This window comes from Castor canadensis, chromosome 4, assembly GCF_047511655.1.
Source record: "Castor canadensis chromosome 4, mCasCan1.hap1v2, whole genome shotgun sequence".
NCBI classification, from domain to species: Eukaryota; Metazoa; Chordata; class Mammalia; order Rodentia; family Castoridae; genus Castor; species Castor canadensis.
Window position 1 is genome coordinate 175,666,623 of NC_133389.1, and position 19,204 is coordinate 175,685,826.

General features: G+C 37.6%; 1 protein-coding gene across 3 annotated transcripts in view; it reads right to left on the reverse strand.

The window, feature by feature from the left end:
* The window catches only part of Pid1 (phosphotyrosine interaction domain containing 1), a 220,859-nt gene that overhangs the window by 99,834 nt on the left and 101,821 nt on the right, over nucleotides 1–19,204 (reverse strand). For all 3 annotated transcript variants that reach the window (XM_074071916.1, XM_074071915.1, XM_074071917.1), the window contains exon 2: nucleotides 18,775–18,921. In XM_074071916.1, the coding sequence (XP_073928017.1) occupies nucleotides 18,775–18,921 (147 nt within the window). The remainder of the gene's footprint in view (nucleotides 1–18,774; nucleotides 18,922–19,204) is intronic.

Consider the following 19,204-nt stretch of genomic DNA (forward strand, 5'->3'; position numbering starts at 1 on the left):
ACTGTTCCCTGTCTTGTCCTCCCTCTTTTGCACTCTAGCTTGCTTGTTAGGATGGAAGCCAGTTGCCATGTTACATACAGCCCTATAGAAAGGACCTTGTGGCAAGGAACAGAGAAAAGCTCTGGTTGACAGCTAGCAAGGAACTGAAAGCATCAGCCAATGACCAGTAAGGAACCAAATCTTGCCAATGACCACTTGAGTGAACTTGGCAATGGACCCTCCCTCGGATGAGCTTTCAGTTGAGACCATAGGCCCAGCCAATAACTTGACAGGACACAGCCTAATGCAGAGGCAGCCAGCTGAGCCACACGCAGATACCTTAACCTCAGAAGATGTGAGGCATAATACGTATTTGTTGCTAGTGTGATTTATTTATAAAATAGGCACCAGTACCACAGTGTTTTCTGGTATCTTATCAGTTTTTAGGTAAGGAAAATCATTTCAAAAATGTAACCATCCCCCCTTTTGGACTTAGACAGATATTAACTCCCCCATCTATGGATGAAACTAGCTTCTTCTGCCTCTTTATGTGAATTAAGGATAATGAACTGTTTACCCTCCATTAAAAAAATCAATTAAGGATTGGCACACTCTCCCTTTGATTTAAATCTACTGACTGGTCATCCTGAGCCTCAGGGACACAAGTTGACAAAGGAAACTATTAGTGCTGTTTGACCCCCTGAGAAAATTCAGAAAGATAGTCCCTCAAAATAATTAGCCCTCCTTTAACTTGAAACTATACACAGCAGTGATGGAGAACATTAAATGGCAGGTTTCTACATTCCTCGTCCACGTTTATCACCTGTCTTCATGGTAAATATGTTTCCCATGAAGAAATGAACCATAAACTAAAGTCTATGCAGGAGAAAACTTAGCTCCCTTAAGGCAAACGAGCATTTTCTACTACTAAACTTTGCACACAATAGAGGAAAAAAAACATAAAAGATGATGAACTACATTTTTTTTACTTTTCATGCATTTAAGAGCTTCAATAAATTAAGTTCATGATCCTTTCCCTTCAATCACAAAACCTCTGCATATGTCATCAATTTCAAGTAAAATAAAATGCACAAGGCAATGCCCTTTTCCGATTCCTCAGAAATAGCTGCTCCATTTCATACATTTGAGACGATCCCAGGAACAAAAGAGCAGAGACAATAAAACGATTTCTATCAAATACGCTATGCATATCTGTATGGGTAAGTAGCTTAATTGCTCCATGCGTATTTTAATGAAAAGAACTTGAGGTCCCGAGTGTGGAAAATAAAGCAGCCTCACTTATGCTTTTATCATTTCATACCGTAAAACAGAGTTAATTTCTTACAGTAAAGATGACATTTATCTCTTACCAGAGGACTGGCTTTTAATATGAAGTAGATTTCAAATCAAGGACACTAAACCCAGACTGCTGTTTCCAATTAAATATTAATGGTCTAAACATAGTATTTCCCAAATCAAGACAAAGAAATGAACAAAAGCCTGAATGTCCACAGCACACTGTAAAATAAATTAATCGCCAGGTTCTAAAAGATTCACAAAAATAAACAAAGAAACAAAGGCACACTCCACTGTGTTGGAGCAGACAGAATAGGTAGATTTGTGTCAAATGTAATTTAAGTTTTATAAACCTGTGCTTAAGAGTCATGCTTTCTATAAGCGAAGCACTTTGCTTGGCTAATTTACAAACCTAGACACATCAAGGTAATTGAAAGATATACTGGATGAACTCCCCATTGTTCAGCTTGAGAAACCAGAACAAAGCAAGGAAGAGACTTTGCCAGAGCACAAGTAAACCCATCAACAGCAATTTACCCAGAGCAGACAGCGCCTCTGCCTTGTCCAGATGTCTGAAGAAGGCCAAATGAAAACAAATACTGTGATTCCCTTCACACTGAGAAACCACGTTCCTGAGAAAAGCAAGCAAGTTCCAGTTCTGGGAACCTTAGAGGATAACTGGTGGCAAAGGATCTGCTGCTTCCATTGTCAAATTAGAAAGTTGCCCCTGCCCTCTCACAGACCCTCAGAAGGAGGAAGGAAACAGAGGTGACATTTGTGGTGCAAAAGGCTAGTGTAGCTGGTGTATGAACTGTGTCCTAAACACCTCAGTTCTTACACTAAACTTTAATCCATGCTGTTTTTCTTCTCTATCTGTTCATCATCAGGATCTGATTGAAACCCCGTTCTTCAATGTTGATACCAAGAGCATCTTGCAGAGTTCCCCACACATCCTCTTGGCACTCACTAGAATCCCAGTTGACTCTTGCATCATCATTAAACCAAGACTGGAGAGGAAATAAGATGCCATGTGGCCTAAGGATCTGATGTTCTGTAGGGTCATCACACTATGTGACCCACCCCTAAGCAAAACAAGGATACTATTTGATGTAGACCACATTTCAATATTCCCTGGTGCCTCTTCCCCCTTCCTATATCTCCAGTATATCTGATTTCCCTTCGGAAGTCCAGGTAGTTCTGAGCAAGTGGACTCTACGTGAAGTTCTACCACAGGAGACACATCCCACTTACGCATAGTCTATGTTCCAGGCCAAAGTGATTGGTTTGGGACTGCGTAAGTTACATAATCAAATCAGAGGACCAACAGTACTTTTGATGGGACCCATGAGGCACCCAGTGCAAGAACAGAGGAAGAAACAGGAGTGGGGACAAACAATACAGAGGGAGATAATAGGAATGAGAAAGGGATAGGAAAGAAAAGGCACTGAAAGAAAAGGGAAACTAAAAGTAAAGAGAAAGGGAAGGGCAATAAGGAAGGATAGAAGAAATACAGTTTCCCTGAACCAAACACTACTTTGGAACACAAGCACTTTTAATTTTGCTTCAATGTCATTGCCAAGGCAATTAGCCTATCTTTAATTACACTTTTAAAAAAAGGATACAGGGTCCAAATGCCACTTTCCTCACAATGATGGCATAATCATTAATGAGTCAAATGCAGAAGTTTATGAAAACTCACCACAGATTAATGAGTTAGGTAAAAAATCTATTTATCTTATAAATACAATGAAAATACATTTTACTACTACAACAGAATCTAGACTTTTCCATATGTTAGACCATGTTGATCTTAGCATCTTTTACTTTCAGGAACACATGCTTCAACCTATTGAGCAATTAAAACAATTTTCTAAGTCTAAATTCTCCCCCCACTGAAAATGTCTCTTCCTCCTGAAAAGAAACTTTGATCTTCAAATATGAAGTTTGACCTAGCTAATGACCTATCATGGGTTTGAAGCTGTCAACAAACTTAGACCATGGCCAAAGCAACACGAGCCACCTTTATTTTGTCCTCCACATCCATATGAGCCATTATGATTTTTATTTATTTTGCAGGGGAAGGGTGCTGGGGACCAAGCCAGGGTCTCAGGCATGCTAGGCAAGTAGTCTACCACAAAGCTATTTCTGAACCCATTATCTCTTTCCTATCTCTCCTATGATCCAGTAAGGAGGAGCATTAAAACTGAACCATTTGGCCTAAAAATGAAGAAAGCTCAAGTTCTTGCACCCATTTGTTAACACTGACATATTAGGCTTTCTCACCTACCACACAGGGTCCAAGACAGGAATTTGCTCTAGATCAGAATATCTGACATAAACTTATTACTGTCTCCTCCTGAAACAACAGCAGATATCCATGGACAAACTCAGCAGAGAAAACCAAGGGGCTGCCTCCATCTCCCTAGTCCAGTACTCCAGGTCCATCACCTCCAAAGATCACTGTGTACACCTCATAAGGTACATAGTACCATCATGTGGGTTGGGCATACAGTATATGAATTTCTATCCATGATTATTTTTATCTTAAAAAAATAAGAGCTAATACAGCATTAATAATTCTTCATATATAAATTGATACCAGCACCCTCAGTCAGGTTGCCACATGTCCATTTGTCACATGATCAGTGTCACATATAGAACTAGAAGTATCCTAAGGAAAAGTGATTGAGTTGACTTCTGCCCATTGCAGAGGATTCCTGGAGTACACAATCTGATTTTAACAAAGCCCAGCTGATATTCCTGAAAATTTAAACAACAGATTTAAGATAAAATTTAAAATACACAGAAGCAAACAAGCAAACAAAAAAAGTGGTGAAGACACCATGTCTCCTGTTGTGATATAATCTTTCTACCTCATTCTGGCTGAAATCTGACGATACAGTGAATCTGCCAGGAAGCCAGCAAAACAATATTGAAACTACCCAAAGCCATTTTAAAATTCTGGTTTTATGTTCACTATTGTTCAAGGGGAGCCTTGCCTACACTACCTACGATAGGAAACCACAGAAATTAATAATACATACATACAATAATGTTCATCCCTGATTTAGCTCATTCTTCTAAAATTTCCTTCTTCCATTTGTTTAAAACACACATAATAATTAGTAATAAGCACATACATTTAACCTATATGTTAATATATTTGTAGTTAGTGCTTATTTTGTTTAAAGGGGCATGTAACTAAAAAGAAAAGAATGTATAGAGCTCTTAGTAGAAGAATTTCATGATTGTAAATGAATACACTAATTTTTCAATATTCTTCATTTTCTCCCTTTGACTCTCTTTGTTTTAGAATGACTTTAGTAGACAATGTGACAGGCTAAGCCATCTCCCTCTTTGATCTTCCACTTCTAGGAGGTGATCCTGCTAAAAAAGAGAAATAAAATTGAAAGTCTATTTGTTTAACAACTATGAATTCACCAAGTTTTTGCTATAAAAGCATTTTGTTTTTAACCATCAAGATAAAGGTTTGGTTGTTTTACAGAAAATGAATGCTGAGGGCCCTGAAGCTCTTTACCTGAGGTGTTCCTGACAGCCCAGGACTCTGGGGAAATAGGGCTGAAGGTAGGACTAGAGTCAAAAGACTTCAAGAAACCCTTGAGTGAGAGTGAAGGAGACATAGTAGAAGAGACACCAAAGCAGGCTCAGCACGAACTGGTGAGTTATCTGATGAGAAAAGTACGTGCCGTTTCACACCATTCCATGACAAAGTAGTGGGAAAATGCTTTGTGATAAAGGACGGCATCTCTCCTGCCATAACAAAAAATATTAAACATAGTAGGTGGTAATATAAAAGAATTCTACCACTGTTCCTCCATGTTACAAAAAGAATTTTTACAAAGAATGTATTAATCAATAAATGTGGGACCAAAAAAAAGTAACTTCAGTAGGGTCTTCAGCTCAGAAAGTAACTTTCCTGGCTCCCATGATGATAAATTTCATTTATCCCCATTACTTTCTGGGTAAATGATTTTATAATCCTTGGATTTGGTTTATGAAGATGCCTGGTGACTCATAAACGCCAATCTGACTAATGTCTCACTTAGAGAACTCAGTATGCACAGGAGCCCAGACATCATTTCTCTTGCCAAAAAATGAATGTATAATATTTTCAATAAAAACAAAGAAATGAACAACCAGCGCACCGGGAACACATCTGCACCTGTTGTTACAGTGCCTTTTACATTCTACTTGCTGGATAGTTAGGATCTAAAGCATGCAGACATGTCACAAGAAATAGCTGTTCTTATTTAGAAAGCATTGTATGACCTTTTTAGGACTGTATGCTATTATCACCATTTTAACATCTACATCTTATTTGCCAGCATGATGGTTTATAGTTCATTGACCTTTACAGTCAAACCAAGGGAGGCTGAATTTCAATGGTGACAGTATTTTACTTATATAGCACTGTTCTTACCAAAAGTTCAAAGTACTTTATAAATATCTCTTTAACCTTGAAAGTAAGTTAAGTCTCACTGCTTCCACTTAGATAAACATATTTTTAAAAAGGAAAGTTCAAGTGGTTAAAATTAGTGATTTAAAGGTTTTAACAATTCAGAGGGGGATCCTGGATAAAAACAGCAAATTAACTTTAGATCTTTATCTCCTCTTTTTCCAAGTGCCACTAAATTGATCATAATGGAAAATGTTAAATTATGAACAGAGAGGACAAAATAAAGGGGATAGGACATAGTAAGGTAGCAGAGGATGCATCAAAGATTTGGAAGTTATGAAAATCCCACTGAATCTACACATAGGAGCCAGATTTTCCGAAGCGAGTTTAACAAAACTGATTTATGACCTCTCTATGTATATCATGCCTTTGTTTCTCAAAGGGTTTCCAAGGAAGTCAAGATTTTAATTAAGGTTGCCTAACTATCAAGAAATAACAGTCCACAACTATCCAACAGGATGAATTGGGGGGAAAATTCACGTCAAAGCATTAACCATGAAATTTCAGAGTACCAAGAACTAAAGGAAGTTTCAAAGGCTTCCAAAGTGTGAGAAAAAATAGTCACAGAGAAAGGAACATTAGTATCTGAGTCAAATGGGACCCAAATTCTTAAAAGTAAATGGGAATAACAGAAGTCAAAGCCTAGCATCTTCACCATTTTAAGCAGAAAGTATTTCCAACCTTTGTGAGTCTGCTTTCTATTACTATAACAAATACCAGAAATAATCACTTATAATAAACAAAGGTTGATTTGGCTCACAGCTTTGGAGGTTCTTTCTGCAATTGGTTGGCCCTGATGTTTTTGAGCCTATGGTAAGGTAGAACATCATGGCGGAAGTATGTGGGGAGCAAATTCACACAGTTCATGGTCAGGACCAGAAGAGAGAAAGAGATCAAAGTCCAACAATCCCCTTCAAGAGCCCAAGACAGTGACCTAGAGATGTCCCACTGGGCTGCATTTCTTTAAGTTTCACCATTTTCCAATAGCACGAAACTGAGCAGGAAGGCTTTGCCACATAAACCTTTGGGAAATACTTCAGATCCAAACTATAAGGAAAACTATATTCTATGCCCAGACAAGCTTTCAAAGGGCGAGGATAAAACAAAGAATGTTCAGGAGTCTTTACCCCCATTTCCTGTGTGGGGAGCAGGAAATGTTTCTCCTTTTCTTGCTTCTCTTTAACTTATCTTGCTATGCTAAAATAAATCCTTGCTAAAACTTTCAAAAAAAGAGAAACGTTCAAACAAATAAAACACACAACTTTTACTCCTTGAAGATGTGCTCTAGCATAAGAAAGGAGTAAACTAAAAAGAAGAAGAAAACAGAATATCCAACACAAGACAGTAGCAAACAAAAAAGTTCCAAGTTACAGCAGTACAGTTGACTTAGAGACAGAGGCTACTTGGCATGAAGACAAAGGACTCTTAGGGAGGTATTCCCAGGAAGTGAAAAAGAATAAATTATCTGCTATGCCTCAGTATAGTGACAGGTGAATTTGAGGAAAATCAAGTAGAGGTGTAAACAATACTGTATCAATTCTAAAAAGAACATATGTTGTTTTTAATTTTACAAGAAGGAAATAAAGTCATGAAGCATTGATGGGCCCTTTAGTTACCACACAGATAATGACTTACCTAAACTTTCAAAGTAGCTATATAAGGAAGATGGAGGAAGGAAAGTAGGTAGGGTTTATAGACCCAAATCTGCACCTACCAAAATAGAAAGCCAACAGTCTTATCCAAAATGGGGAAAGGAAAGCATGGCATTTGAAATATGAAGGTAAACATAAGGAGAAACAGATAAAATAGTTATGTTTACTTCTTCAAATAGGAGTGGGACATGTGAGAGGGGTGAGGGAGGAGAGAGCTAAAAATATTTCATCTTCAGTTTTTCACTATTATTTCATGTTTTTATCCCTGAAACTACTGCTTGGATGCAATTTAAAACTCCAGGAACAAAAATTTCATACAAAAAAGCCCAAGTTTGCATGAGGTTACATTCACAGTCTACAGTAATAGACTTAGTTAATGCTCACTTTTTTCCATTTAACAAACAATAAATTCACCTTAGAGTAGCAGATAGACTGTTGCTCTACCATTTCATTTCCCCCATACAGATGCCTCGAGTGTGAAAGTTGAAAGGAACACTGAAAAGATACGACATAAAGAATGCTGACTCTAAAATACATAAAAATCTTTTTTAAAAAAAGTTTACATTTGAATAAAGCAGATTTTAGTATTGAAGTTATTATAACCTTCTAAGAGTCTCTAAGAAGTTGTGCAGTCTCTGCTGGAAACCGTAAAGCACATTAGGAATGAGTTTACACCATCTTAATTGGTTTTCTGTGGGTTGCCTACCAATTGAAGTCTACCACCAGGAACTATATTTTATCCACAGAATTAATCCAGGAAAACATGCAGAATAATTAACATATTTTCTAAATAAATAAACCCTAAATTAAGATAATAATTAAACTAAGTTTTCAGAACTAAACCAACAAATTGTTTCCAAAGACAAACTGTCCAAACAGGAAATCACAAGGGAGAAATAATAGCTTAAAAAGGTACTTCTCTCAGACATGCACGAAATACTCATATTTCTCATGCTGTTTTCAAAATTATGCTTAGAGCTTTACTGGGAACGGACAGAAAAGAATATATTCACACTCCCTGTATTATTCTTGTGATCTGTTTTACACTATTTAGTATACTCACTACCCTGGACCATGAAGAACAAATGCTCGTGACTTTGTGTAAGAAACCTGTATTTATATAAAATTTTGAGGTATCTTCTTTTTTAGAAAACTTGATAAATAAATGAATAATACAAAGAAATCTGTCTCGACATAAAAGCAAGATGCTCCTTCTACAAACCAATCCTCCTAATTTTTCTGTTTTTAATAGCCTTCTGAAATCAGTTAAGGAATTTTCTTAAGCTCAAGAAATGATAAACCTAACCTAAACAACTGATTGACTATAAACACCATATATAATAAAATTATGTATAATATATATAATAAACATTGTACAGTCAACCCTCTGTATCCATGTGTTCCACACATACAGATTGAACCAACTACAGATCGAAAACATTAAAAGAACACATACACCTGATCTGAATACATACAATTTCTTTGTTGTCCTTATTCCCTAAATGATACATTATAAGAACTATTTACATAGGCTTTACATTGTATTAGGTATTACAAGCCATCTAGGGATAATTTAAAGCATTCAGAAGGATGTGCATAGATTATATACAAATATTATGTCATTTTATATAAGGGACTTGAACATCCTCTGATTTTGGTGTCACTGGGAGATCTTGGAACCATCCCCTATGGATACTGTGGAACAACTGCAAGGCTTCTTGCATTTCCAAAATTCCCCAGTAAGAAAGTCAGCATTTATAGTTGATAACACAAAGATATTAGGTTTCATTCCCGAAACCTATAAATGTTACCTTAAAGGAAGAATGGTCATTAGTGATTTGATTGAATAAAGAAACTTGACATGAGGGATTATTCTGGATTATTCAGTGGACAGTAAATCCAATCATAATTGTCTTTATAAGAGAGGGAAAAGACAGAGGACACTGAAGGTGGGAAGGCAATGTGATCAGGGAGGCAAAGGCAGGAGTGATGTGGCCCTAAGCCAAGGAACACCTGTGGCACCCATAAACTTCAAGAGGATTCTCTCTGGACTCTTCAGAAGGAGTATGGTTCTGCTGACACCTTGATTTCTACCCAGTGGTGCTAATTCTAGACCATGGTCTCCAGACCCTTAAGTGAATGTATTTCTATACTTTGGACCACTAATTTTGCCACTAAGCAGCCATCAGAAAGCACAACAGCATTCCTTTAAACACAAATAAGTTTGCAGTTATTATGCTGAGTACACCAGTAAGTCTGACCCTGACAAGCCACAAATTGCATGAAAAAGGTCATATTCACTGAAACTATGGAAATTCTGATTTGGGCACAGAGAAGAAACAAATATCTACATCACTGACTTGGGAGGGGGGTGCATTTTTTAAAATGTTCCTTAGAATATAGTTTCCTACAGATAACTAACTCTCCAGACAAACTTCTCACATTAAATTCTTGAATTGTTGCATTGTAAAACCCATTTAAAAAGTAATGTTTGCTCAATGTTGAAAATTTAGAAAATGAATGTGAGCAAAAAAAAATCAGAAAATGAAAAGCTTTATCCATGTCTTACCATCCAGAGACTACTTTGATCCATATTATAATATATATTTGTCCAGTCTTCTATTATAAATACAAAAGTCAGATCCTCTAACAACATTTAGTAATCAACTTTTAAATTCATTTAATGCATCAAAGACATTTTCCATATCAATATAATTTCTATAAAAGAATTTTTAATCACTGCATACTTTCTATAATATTGTTAAGTAGAAATTTTATAATATTGTTTTTAGACATTTAGAAGACTTTCTTATACTCTCACTAGTGAATCTTTGCTGAGCTCCCAATGGTTTCCAAAGGTAAGAAGGATACTAATGTTGAATGGTGGAGGGAGTGATATTCAATATATTGTAAGAACTTTTGTAGATGCTACAATGTACTCCCACCCAGCACAATGATTTAAAAAAATATATGTGTTGGATAAAACTGAAAAAAAAACAAATTTGGAGAACTAGAAATATACAAACATTGACACTAGCATAAACATTAAGCTTTAATACCCTAACAGACTCACTGGAGTAAAATGGCCATTTGAGGTGCCACTGCCGTTACGTGGTGGAGGGCACCTGGAAATAAATAGTTTGATGGTTTTAAGGATCTCCAAAGAATCCCTTAAAGAGTCAATAGCTCTACTGCACCCATCAATCATGGGAAAGAGTGATAGCATAAAGAAGTGTGTGATCAATCAATAAGCTTGAACTGAGTGTCAACACTGAGTGGCAATCTAGAAAAATAAGGTGGGATGATAATCATCACTGTAAGCACTTTTATAAGTTGAACTGAAGACAATTCCAAATAGGAAAAGATTTTAAGTAATGCATAACTGAGCCCAGGAAAGATAATAGTGTTTGCTGAAGCCATGTGGGTGTATCTCAGTCCTTTCTAGTCTCAAAGAACCATTCTCCTAGAGTGACTGGATACCTGTAAAACTCAAATCCATACAGCAAGGTGCTCTTTGGGTATTGTCCCCTGCTGATTCTAGAAACGCCTCAAATTTCAAATCTGATCTCATTATCTTTCCTAAATCCCTGTTTTTCCTTCTCTACTTATGACTATGAGTAGTGAGTTGCCAAAAAAATAATGAGTTTCAAAAAGCAGGGTTCAGGATTTCCTCAGTGAATGGGAACATCCTTGCCACCAGGAAGATGAAAGCCCCTAATTGCAGAAGGCCAAACCACTTGTCAACTGATGGCCATTCACAACTGCCCTCAGCAATGGCCCCAGGAAGTGGCCTATAGCTCATCCAGCTTATGTCATCAAACTTGTACATGCAACATAAAACAAACAAAACCCCTACGTAAGTATTCCAGAGAACAGGCTGGGGCTAACTAACGGAGGGAAAGGCAGCCCTGATCATCTCCCTGAAGACCCTGCACTTTCTTCTCCCATCATTCCTTTCACTACAATGTCCATTGATAGCACTCAATGTCAGGAAGTCTATCTTAATTAGAGGGACACTTTTGCTGCCTCTACAGAATGTATGCCTCATTCCAACACACACCTGATTTCTCTTCCCAGAGAAAGTGGCTGCCTTCCCAGTTCTAGAAATTGAACACTTCAGCTAAGCCAAGGCAACTAGCATATTCAATTCTCCAAACATAAACACCATTTTTGAGGTAGGCATGTGATACATCCCATCCAATCAGAGTGATTATCAAGACAACTGCTGGAGTGCTGGGAGAAAAGCTCCCAGAGTTTGCCGTGTTAGGCAGATTTGTGTCCCACAACCGTAGTGACAATTTTTGTTAGCATAAGAGAAACTAGGCTAAGAATTAAGCTGGACCTGGGAGTAAGCCGAAGTTTAATTACAGGGAACAAGATTCCCACGTGAACCCTTGGAGTGCATCTAAAGTCTACCCTTCTGCTAGAATTTAAAGATCAGACAGCAAATAAAGTTCAGTGAGTTAAGTCAATCCAAGTTAGCTTTTCTGCTATTTCAACCCAAAGCATCCAGAATTATTATCTTTGTTTTCCATTAAAGCCTAGACCATTCATAAGAGTATAGAATATATTGTTATAAATGAAGAAAGGAATAAAGAAAGAAAATTAAGAAGAAGAGAGAAAGGAAAGGGAGAGATCGAGGGAGCATAGAAGCAGGGAAGGAAAAACAGAAAACTTTTAAGTCTAAAAAGAGTAAAACTGAAGAAAAAAAGCTTGTCTCTTAAACAGCACATGTTGGCTCATGTCAACTTTTAGCTTCCTATATTTGAGGAGACAAGCAGAAGTAAATGCATTTTGATTTGTTTACAGGCAAGTCTGAAAAGAATAAAGAGAAAATAAATTAGCTTATCACCCACTCTGGATTTAGAAGAAAATAATCAGTAAGGACCACAGGTCTAAGTCTACTTCAGGGATTACTATTCTTCATTTTGCTTATATTCTTGTCTTGATATTGAAATCAGAAACTCATTTTGCAAGGAGAAAGTCTGCATAAGTGTAATAATCGGATCCATGCAATGTCCAAGATGACCTACACTGAGAAGGAACTGAAAAGATACATCTGATGAGGATGACAACATCTTTGGATCAACACTTTTGTGTTGATGACTAAAAACTGAGCCTTTGTCTAAAATGAGAAAAATGACTAAATTTCTAATTAAATACATTAGTGATCAAAGAAACACAAAAATTAAAAATTCCAGTGTAGAAAACAGATACATGTGATGCTAACTTCAAATATAGTTAAACCCAAATCAGGAGACTTTGTCTTAAGTTGGATTGCTGGAATTCACTCTTAAAACTGGACATTTTATGTAAGTCCTACACATGGTAGGATTTGAAGATTTTTCCATAAACCTTCAGCTCAGAAGAAAATGAAGGTTTTTTTCTATCCATGAAACTATAAACCAAGTACATTCCTCCTGAGAGCTAAGGGACTATTACTGCTACACCCGAATCTCAACCAAAGTAATATGAAAATAGTTACGGTTTATGAATCATTAACTCCTTCTTGAAAACTTGTTCATTTGATGGTTTCTGCCCTTACCTGTGGGGAAGAGGACAGCAAAATCCTTAAATGGGGCTTTGTTCTATGCCAAGCCAAGTAACCCCAAGGAGGTGACATTAAGGAGTGTCAGGCTTCCTGTGTGAGAGCATGCCTAGGTGACATGCTGGTGAGGCGCCAGGTGAAGAAGGAAGGGACACAGGCTACTGGATGCTTCCCAAGGTACAGCAAGAAGACAAGGACACACTGCATGAGCACTGAGGGAGCACAAAGGGACAAGAGTGGAATGAAAATATGGATGTGTGCATGGTGTGTTTATGTTTGTAATATGTAAATGCATGCATGTATTTCCTTGATTGGCAGTAATACACATTTTTATAATAAGGCTGTTCATTTTTTTAGGAAGCTAAATTAGAGAACATGAGTGGTACATTTGAAGTAAAATTACATGTTACCTTTAGCACATTACCCCCACTCTTTCTTTATTTCTTTTATTGTGCTGGGTGGGGGTACATTGTGGCATTTACAAAAGTTCTTACAATATATCAAATATATCTTACTTGAATTCACCCCCTCCATCATTCTCCTTCATTGCCTCCTCCTCTTTTCCTGGAACAGTTTCAACAGATATCATTTTTCCGTTTACATACATATCTATACAGTATTTGTACCATATTCACCCTCCTTCACCATTTCTCCACCTCCTCCCCTCTCCCTCTGGTACCAAGCCCCAAGCAGAATCTGTTCTGCTCTCCGATTCTCAGATTTTGTATAAGAAAAGAAAAAGGGAAAAATGAGATTTCTGGTTGTTTAAGATAGCTATGCAGGGAGTTTCCTTGTGGCACTTCCATGTTTATATGTATTGTGACCCAGTTTGGTTCATCTCCTCTATTTTTCTCCTTACTCTCTCAGTCCCTTTCTTATGATGGTTTCACCTGGTTTAAAAATTCTACATTCATTCTTGTATAGAGAGTACATCAACCATGTTCACTTTCTTAACTTCCTTCTTTTACCTTCCCCTTCTTGTATATGACCTTCCTTAGCGTGACCTTTTTTCATCATATTTCTGTATTTAGCATATTAGGTCTATATGCTACATAAGAGAGAAAAAAATGCAACTTTTGACTTTCTGCACCTTTAACACATTATTCCTGTGCTTTCTAATTTTTATAAGAAAAGATAAAATTCTATCCCAATTAGAAAGGGTAAATCTTTGAGCCCAGGACCTCTGGATAGAAACGGACATGTGAAAATCCCATTTGTACATCTTTGCTTTTGTTTCCTGGGCTTTTTAGGTCTTATTCCCAATAGCAAAGGAAACAATCAACAGAGTGAAGAAACAACCTACAGAATGGGGAAAAATTCTGCAAACTATTCATCTAACAAAGGATTAATATCCAGGATATATGAGAAAATTTTAAAACTCAATGACAGAAAATAATCCAATTAAAAATGGGCAAAGGATATGAACAGACACTTCTTAAAAAAAGGATTCAAATGATCAAACATATTCATGAAAAATGTTTTACTTCATTATCTGTCAGGGAAATGTCAGTCTACACCACAAGGACTTGTCATCTCATCCCAGTTAGAATGGCTTGAATCAAAAAAGACAAAAAATAACAAATGCCAGTGAGGATGTGGAGAAGGGAGCTTTCACACACTGTTAGTAGAAAACAGCCATTATAGAGAACATTTTAGAGGTTCCTCAAAAAACTAAAAATAAATCTAACATATGGTCCATCACTCCCACTGCTGGGTATATATCCAAAAGAAATGGTATCAACGTATCAAAGAGATACTGCACACCCATGTTTGTTGCTGCACTATTCACAACAGCTAAGATATGGAATCAAACTAGATGCCTGCCGATGGATAAATGGATCAAGAAAATGGCATACACATACAATCAAATAATAGTCATCCATAAAAGTGATGCCACCCAACCCTTTGCAGCAAGATGGATGGAACTGGAGGACCTTATGTTAAGTGAAATAAGTCAGACATGGAAAGATGAGCACCAGACTTTCTCTACTGTTATGATTTGGGTCTTATGTGACCCACTCCCCAAAATATGTTGGAGTTGTGGTCCCCAGCTGATGGCACTCACTACCAGAAGGCATTTGGAATTTTAGAAGGTGAGGCCTAGTTGAAAGAAGTGGGTCTCCCAGCCACCATGCAGTAAGTCGTGTTGCTTGCCATGCTCCTGCCATGATGTTCCACCATGATCAGGCTCAAAGCAACAGGGCCAAACAATCACAGACAGAAACAAGCCTCTGGTCCTTTTCAGAGGTTTAGCTCAAGCATTTTGTCCCAGTGATAGTAGAAAACTAACTAACACATCTATCACATGTGAATGTTAAAGTCAATCAGAACATACAATACTGATGGTGAGGCCAGGACGGGAGGAAGTGAGGGGAGAGTGGGAGATTGGAAGAGTTACCCAAATACAGTCAGAGAGAAGAAATAAGTTCTAGAGAGGTCTAGAGAACAGTGAGGACCATAGTTCACAATAACCTGCTAACTATTTTATGAATAAATACTAGAGAGGAGAGTAAAGATGGCAAGGTGATAATAAGGAGATGGCAATATATCTGATTTGATCAACACGTATTGTATACAAGCTGTGAAATCCACACATGCCCCATAAGTATGTACAATTGTTACATATTTTAATTTCAAACAAATTTAAGTTTAAGGAGATGCAAATAGTAACTATCCTGATTTGATCACTGCATAACGTTTACATGTATCAAATTATTATACTCCTCTATAAATTGTACAATTAAAATAATAACTCACTAACTTTGAAAAGTAGGAGTTGGAGGTGTGACTCGAGTCCATGATTCTATGCATACAGTAGATTTTTTCAATGAATATTAATTCAAGAAATTTCTGCTTGAAATGAAGCCACTAGGATGCCATTGTGCTCGGTAGGAGAGAGGTGTAAAAAGCCATTGTCACTGCTGCAAGATAACACACAACTTCTGATACTCAAAACAGCTCCAGAAAGAGTCCTAATAGGATGCAGTGGGTTGTATGGTTAAATAACTCCACTCCAGGAAAAAAAAAAGTGGCAGCAATAGAGGAGAACACACAAAGACCCAGCTGCCTGAAACACGAATAGCCTGGCAAGACTGTGCAGTCAGAACCCACTGAGAATACAGATCAGTGGGAAATGTGAAATCTGAGATGTAAAAGGGTCTTGGTGGTGCTAACCATAACCCACTTTCAACTCCCCTTTCCTTCACTTCTTCCTACCTCTTTCCCTCCCCAACCCCAAAGTTATGCAAGCACAACTTGAGAGCTCTTAGGAAAAAAGAACAAGCTCTGTGTAAAGATGGAGTGTCCAAAATGCAGGCCCCGCAGCTGGACTGGAGCTACATTGTGCTCATTATTCCTGGGACACGTGAGTCTGAGAGAGAGTCCATTCTGCAGCTGGCATCTTGTGAGCTAAGTTTCTCACTGGCGAGAATCAGAAAGGAAACACTGGACTTTGTTCTTGAAGATGATCAGGAGAACTGGGGGAGGTCTGGTGATTTTAAATAGAAATGTCAAGGTCCCAAGACCTAACCTTTTCTTTTTAACAAAGGAATATGACTTTGAATACAAACATGACATTGTCCTTGAAAATTAAAGAATGTGACTCCAGTACATTTACAGTTACAATTTAAAGATATCAAGTTGATAGCATACACTCTGGAGAATTGCACGTTGTACGTTTTCTTCCTTCAGATAGAACGATAGTGCTGGAAAGGTCCTCAGAGATGGTGGCTCAGGCCTCCAACTCCGAGATTATCATTATCCACACTGGAACCTCCTCTTCACCATTTCTAGGGATGGTAAGTTCATAAATTTTTATAGCTCGGTGGAATGTATTTTTCACCTTGAATGCAGAGTCCCTCCCTGTGTTCAGCTGAAATCACTGCAAACTTCCTTGTCTAGATGACCACACACACTGATGCCCGCACAATCCCAACCCTCTTGGAACTCATCTCTTGAGTTCCTATTCCTTTTCACTGTCCTTTTAGAAGTAAAATAGATCAGCAAGACCTAAGGCAGTGCACAGAAAAAATTTAGTCTACGAATCTTGAACTCTGTATTCCTTTTCAGAAAAATAAAATGCTGTTTATTCCTCTACCAAACCTCTTCTCGCTCTCTTTCTCTCTCCCCTCTTCTCTCTCTCACACACACACATACACCTTTCATATATGGGTCAGATTGCTGGGTGTGCTTTTTATTCCGTAACTGTATTTTCTTTTAATATCCTTCCCATTTTAAACATACTTTCTAGAGTCTATCAAACAAAACTCTCCTCCTTATATTTGCAGCCGCTGACTTCATCTTGCTTCTTGAGCCCTGATCTTCTATAATAGGAACAGAATTCAAAATGACATTAGTAAATCTTCTAGGGATGTACAGTGTGTTTAATCTATATGACTTTCAAATGTAATGACTATTTTGCTAATTCTTTGTCACCTCACTGTAAGTAGTGCATGCAGTGGACCTGAGACCAGTGCTACACATTCATTCTTTTCAGCTAAAGCAGAGCCACTGGCAACCACTCTGGGAAGTAGAATTGCCAGCTTAGCCTTATCAGACTTATCATTTAATTGAGCCATATAACTCATTGCTTAAATCTTCATCATAATTTGAACAAAATCTAGACTCCCTACCATGACTACAAAGCTTCCCTCGACCCAACTCTCACCACTCACCTGAACTTTTTCAGCTTCCCAGGTACACTGGCCCATTCCTTTCTTTCCAAGATCTGCTAAGAATAGCTCTACCTCAGATAATTAGCACTCTTTGTCCTCTCTACCTAAAAGATGCTTCCACAAACTCTTCATAAATTGGCTTCCTCACCAATCAGTGCTTGTGCGTGTGTACTTTCTCTTCGCCTGTGGCTCAATGAGCAGTTAAAATTCCATAAAGATAATGTGCGTCTTACCCATACTCTGTCCCAGTGTCTGGTAAACAGTGAGCATTCAGCAAGCACATGTGGAATGAATGGATGTGTGTGAGGTTTTATGCAAAACACTGTCACCCAAGACTACTGCAGGCTCCAAGCTGACCACAGCTATGTAAGAACTGCTTCCCCCACAATAAGAACTAAGGAAAGGAGTGGATCTACAAGGTTTTAAAGAAAATCTCTATGCAAATAAATGTGCACTTCCCTTCCCCTTGTTATTTTTCCCCCGACTCAAAAAAAACTTCTGGTGACCAAACATGCATCAAAATATTTTATCTCTAAACCTATTTCTATATTCACCAACTCAAGCAAAAGAATCCAAAAGCTTACCAAAATTATACATTTTGTTCCTAGCTTTGTTTCCATGTCAGCATTGTAGTTTGCATAAATAAAAAATGCTTTTTTATGGATTCTGAGGCAAGGATATTAGTATAAATTTTGAGAGCTGAAACAAAGCAAAAATGCAAAATTACCACCAAAGGACTCAGAATTCAATTGTTGGAAAGCTTGGAGGGAGAAGATGGGAGGCTGGTTTTTTTCATTTTTTAAGATATGTTTTATTCAGTTTGCAAGGGAGGATTTATCATTAACGATGAAACTTTCCTAGTGGAATCCAAAGTTCCATATAGCTACTGAAAATACAAGAATATCATATTGTTCACACGTGCTAAAACCTGTGTTTTAATGAGTGCCCCACAATGATGAAGTGTTATGTCATTAAGAAAAATAAAACAGGATAGGAATTCATACTGCCATCACTCAATGAGCTTAATGTGATAGTTGTTTCATATTTGCCTTCTTAAAAATACATACTATTTTGGAACAAGATTTTCACAACCACACATGCTTGAGTTTGTCCCACCAGGAGAAGCCCTGCTGGCCACACATCCCATACCTTGCAGCCACTGTGAGTCCTTGTCTTCATCAGTGGTGTGGTGGTGCACAGTTCGATGGCCTCTGGCTCATGGAAGATGACTGCTGGGAGAGGTTCCTTTTTCAGTGTGAGGACATTCAATTTAGACTTCAGCATGGTCTGAAAGTGCTGAAAATCAAGAAAAAAAAAGAGCCAGCTATAGTTAAATCATTTGGACTTGTATATGGTGCAACTGTACATCAAACTTAGTAGCAAAATCTTTGTCTTATTAATTCTGATTTATTAAGTGAGGCCAAGAGATATTTACTGAATGGAGAGAGAAAGCCTATCATGATGCTACTAAAATAAAACTGAGGCAGACAGGCAATCCCAAAGCAGAAACCATGAAAATATGGGTTTATGCTGGAGTCACCCACCCAGGTCATAATTTCTGAACTTTTTCAAGATGTCG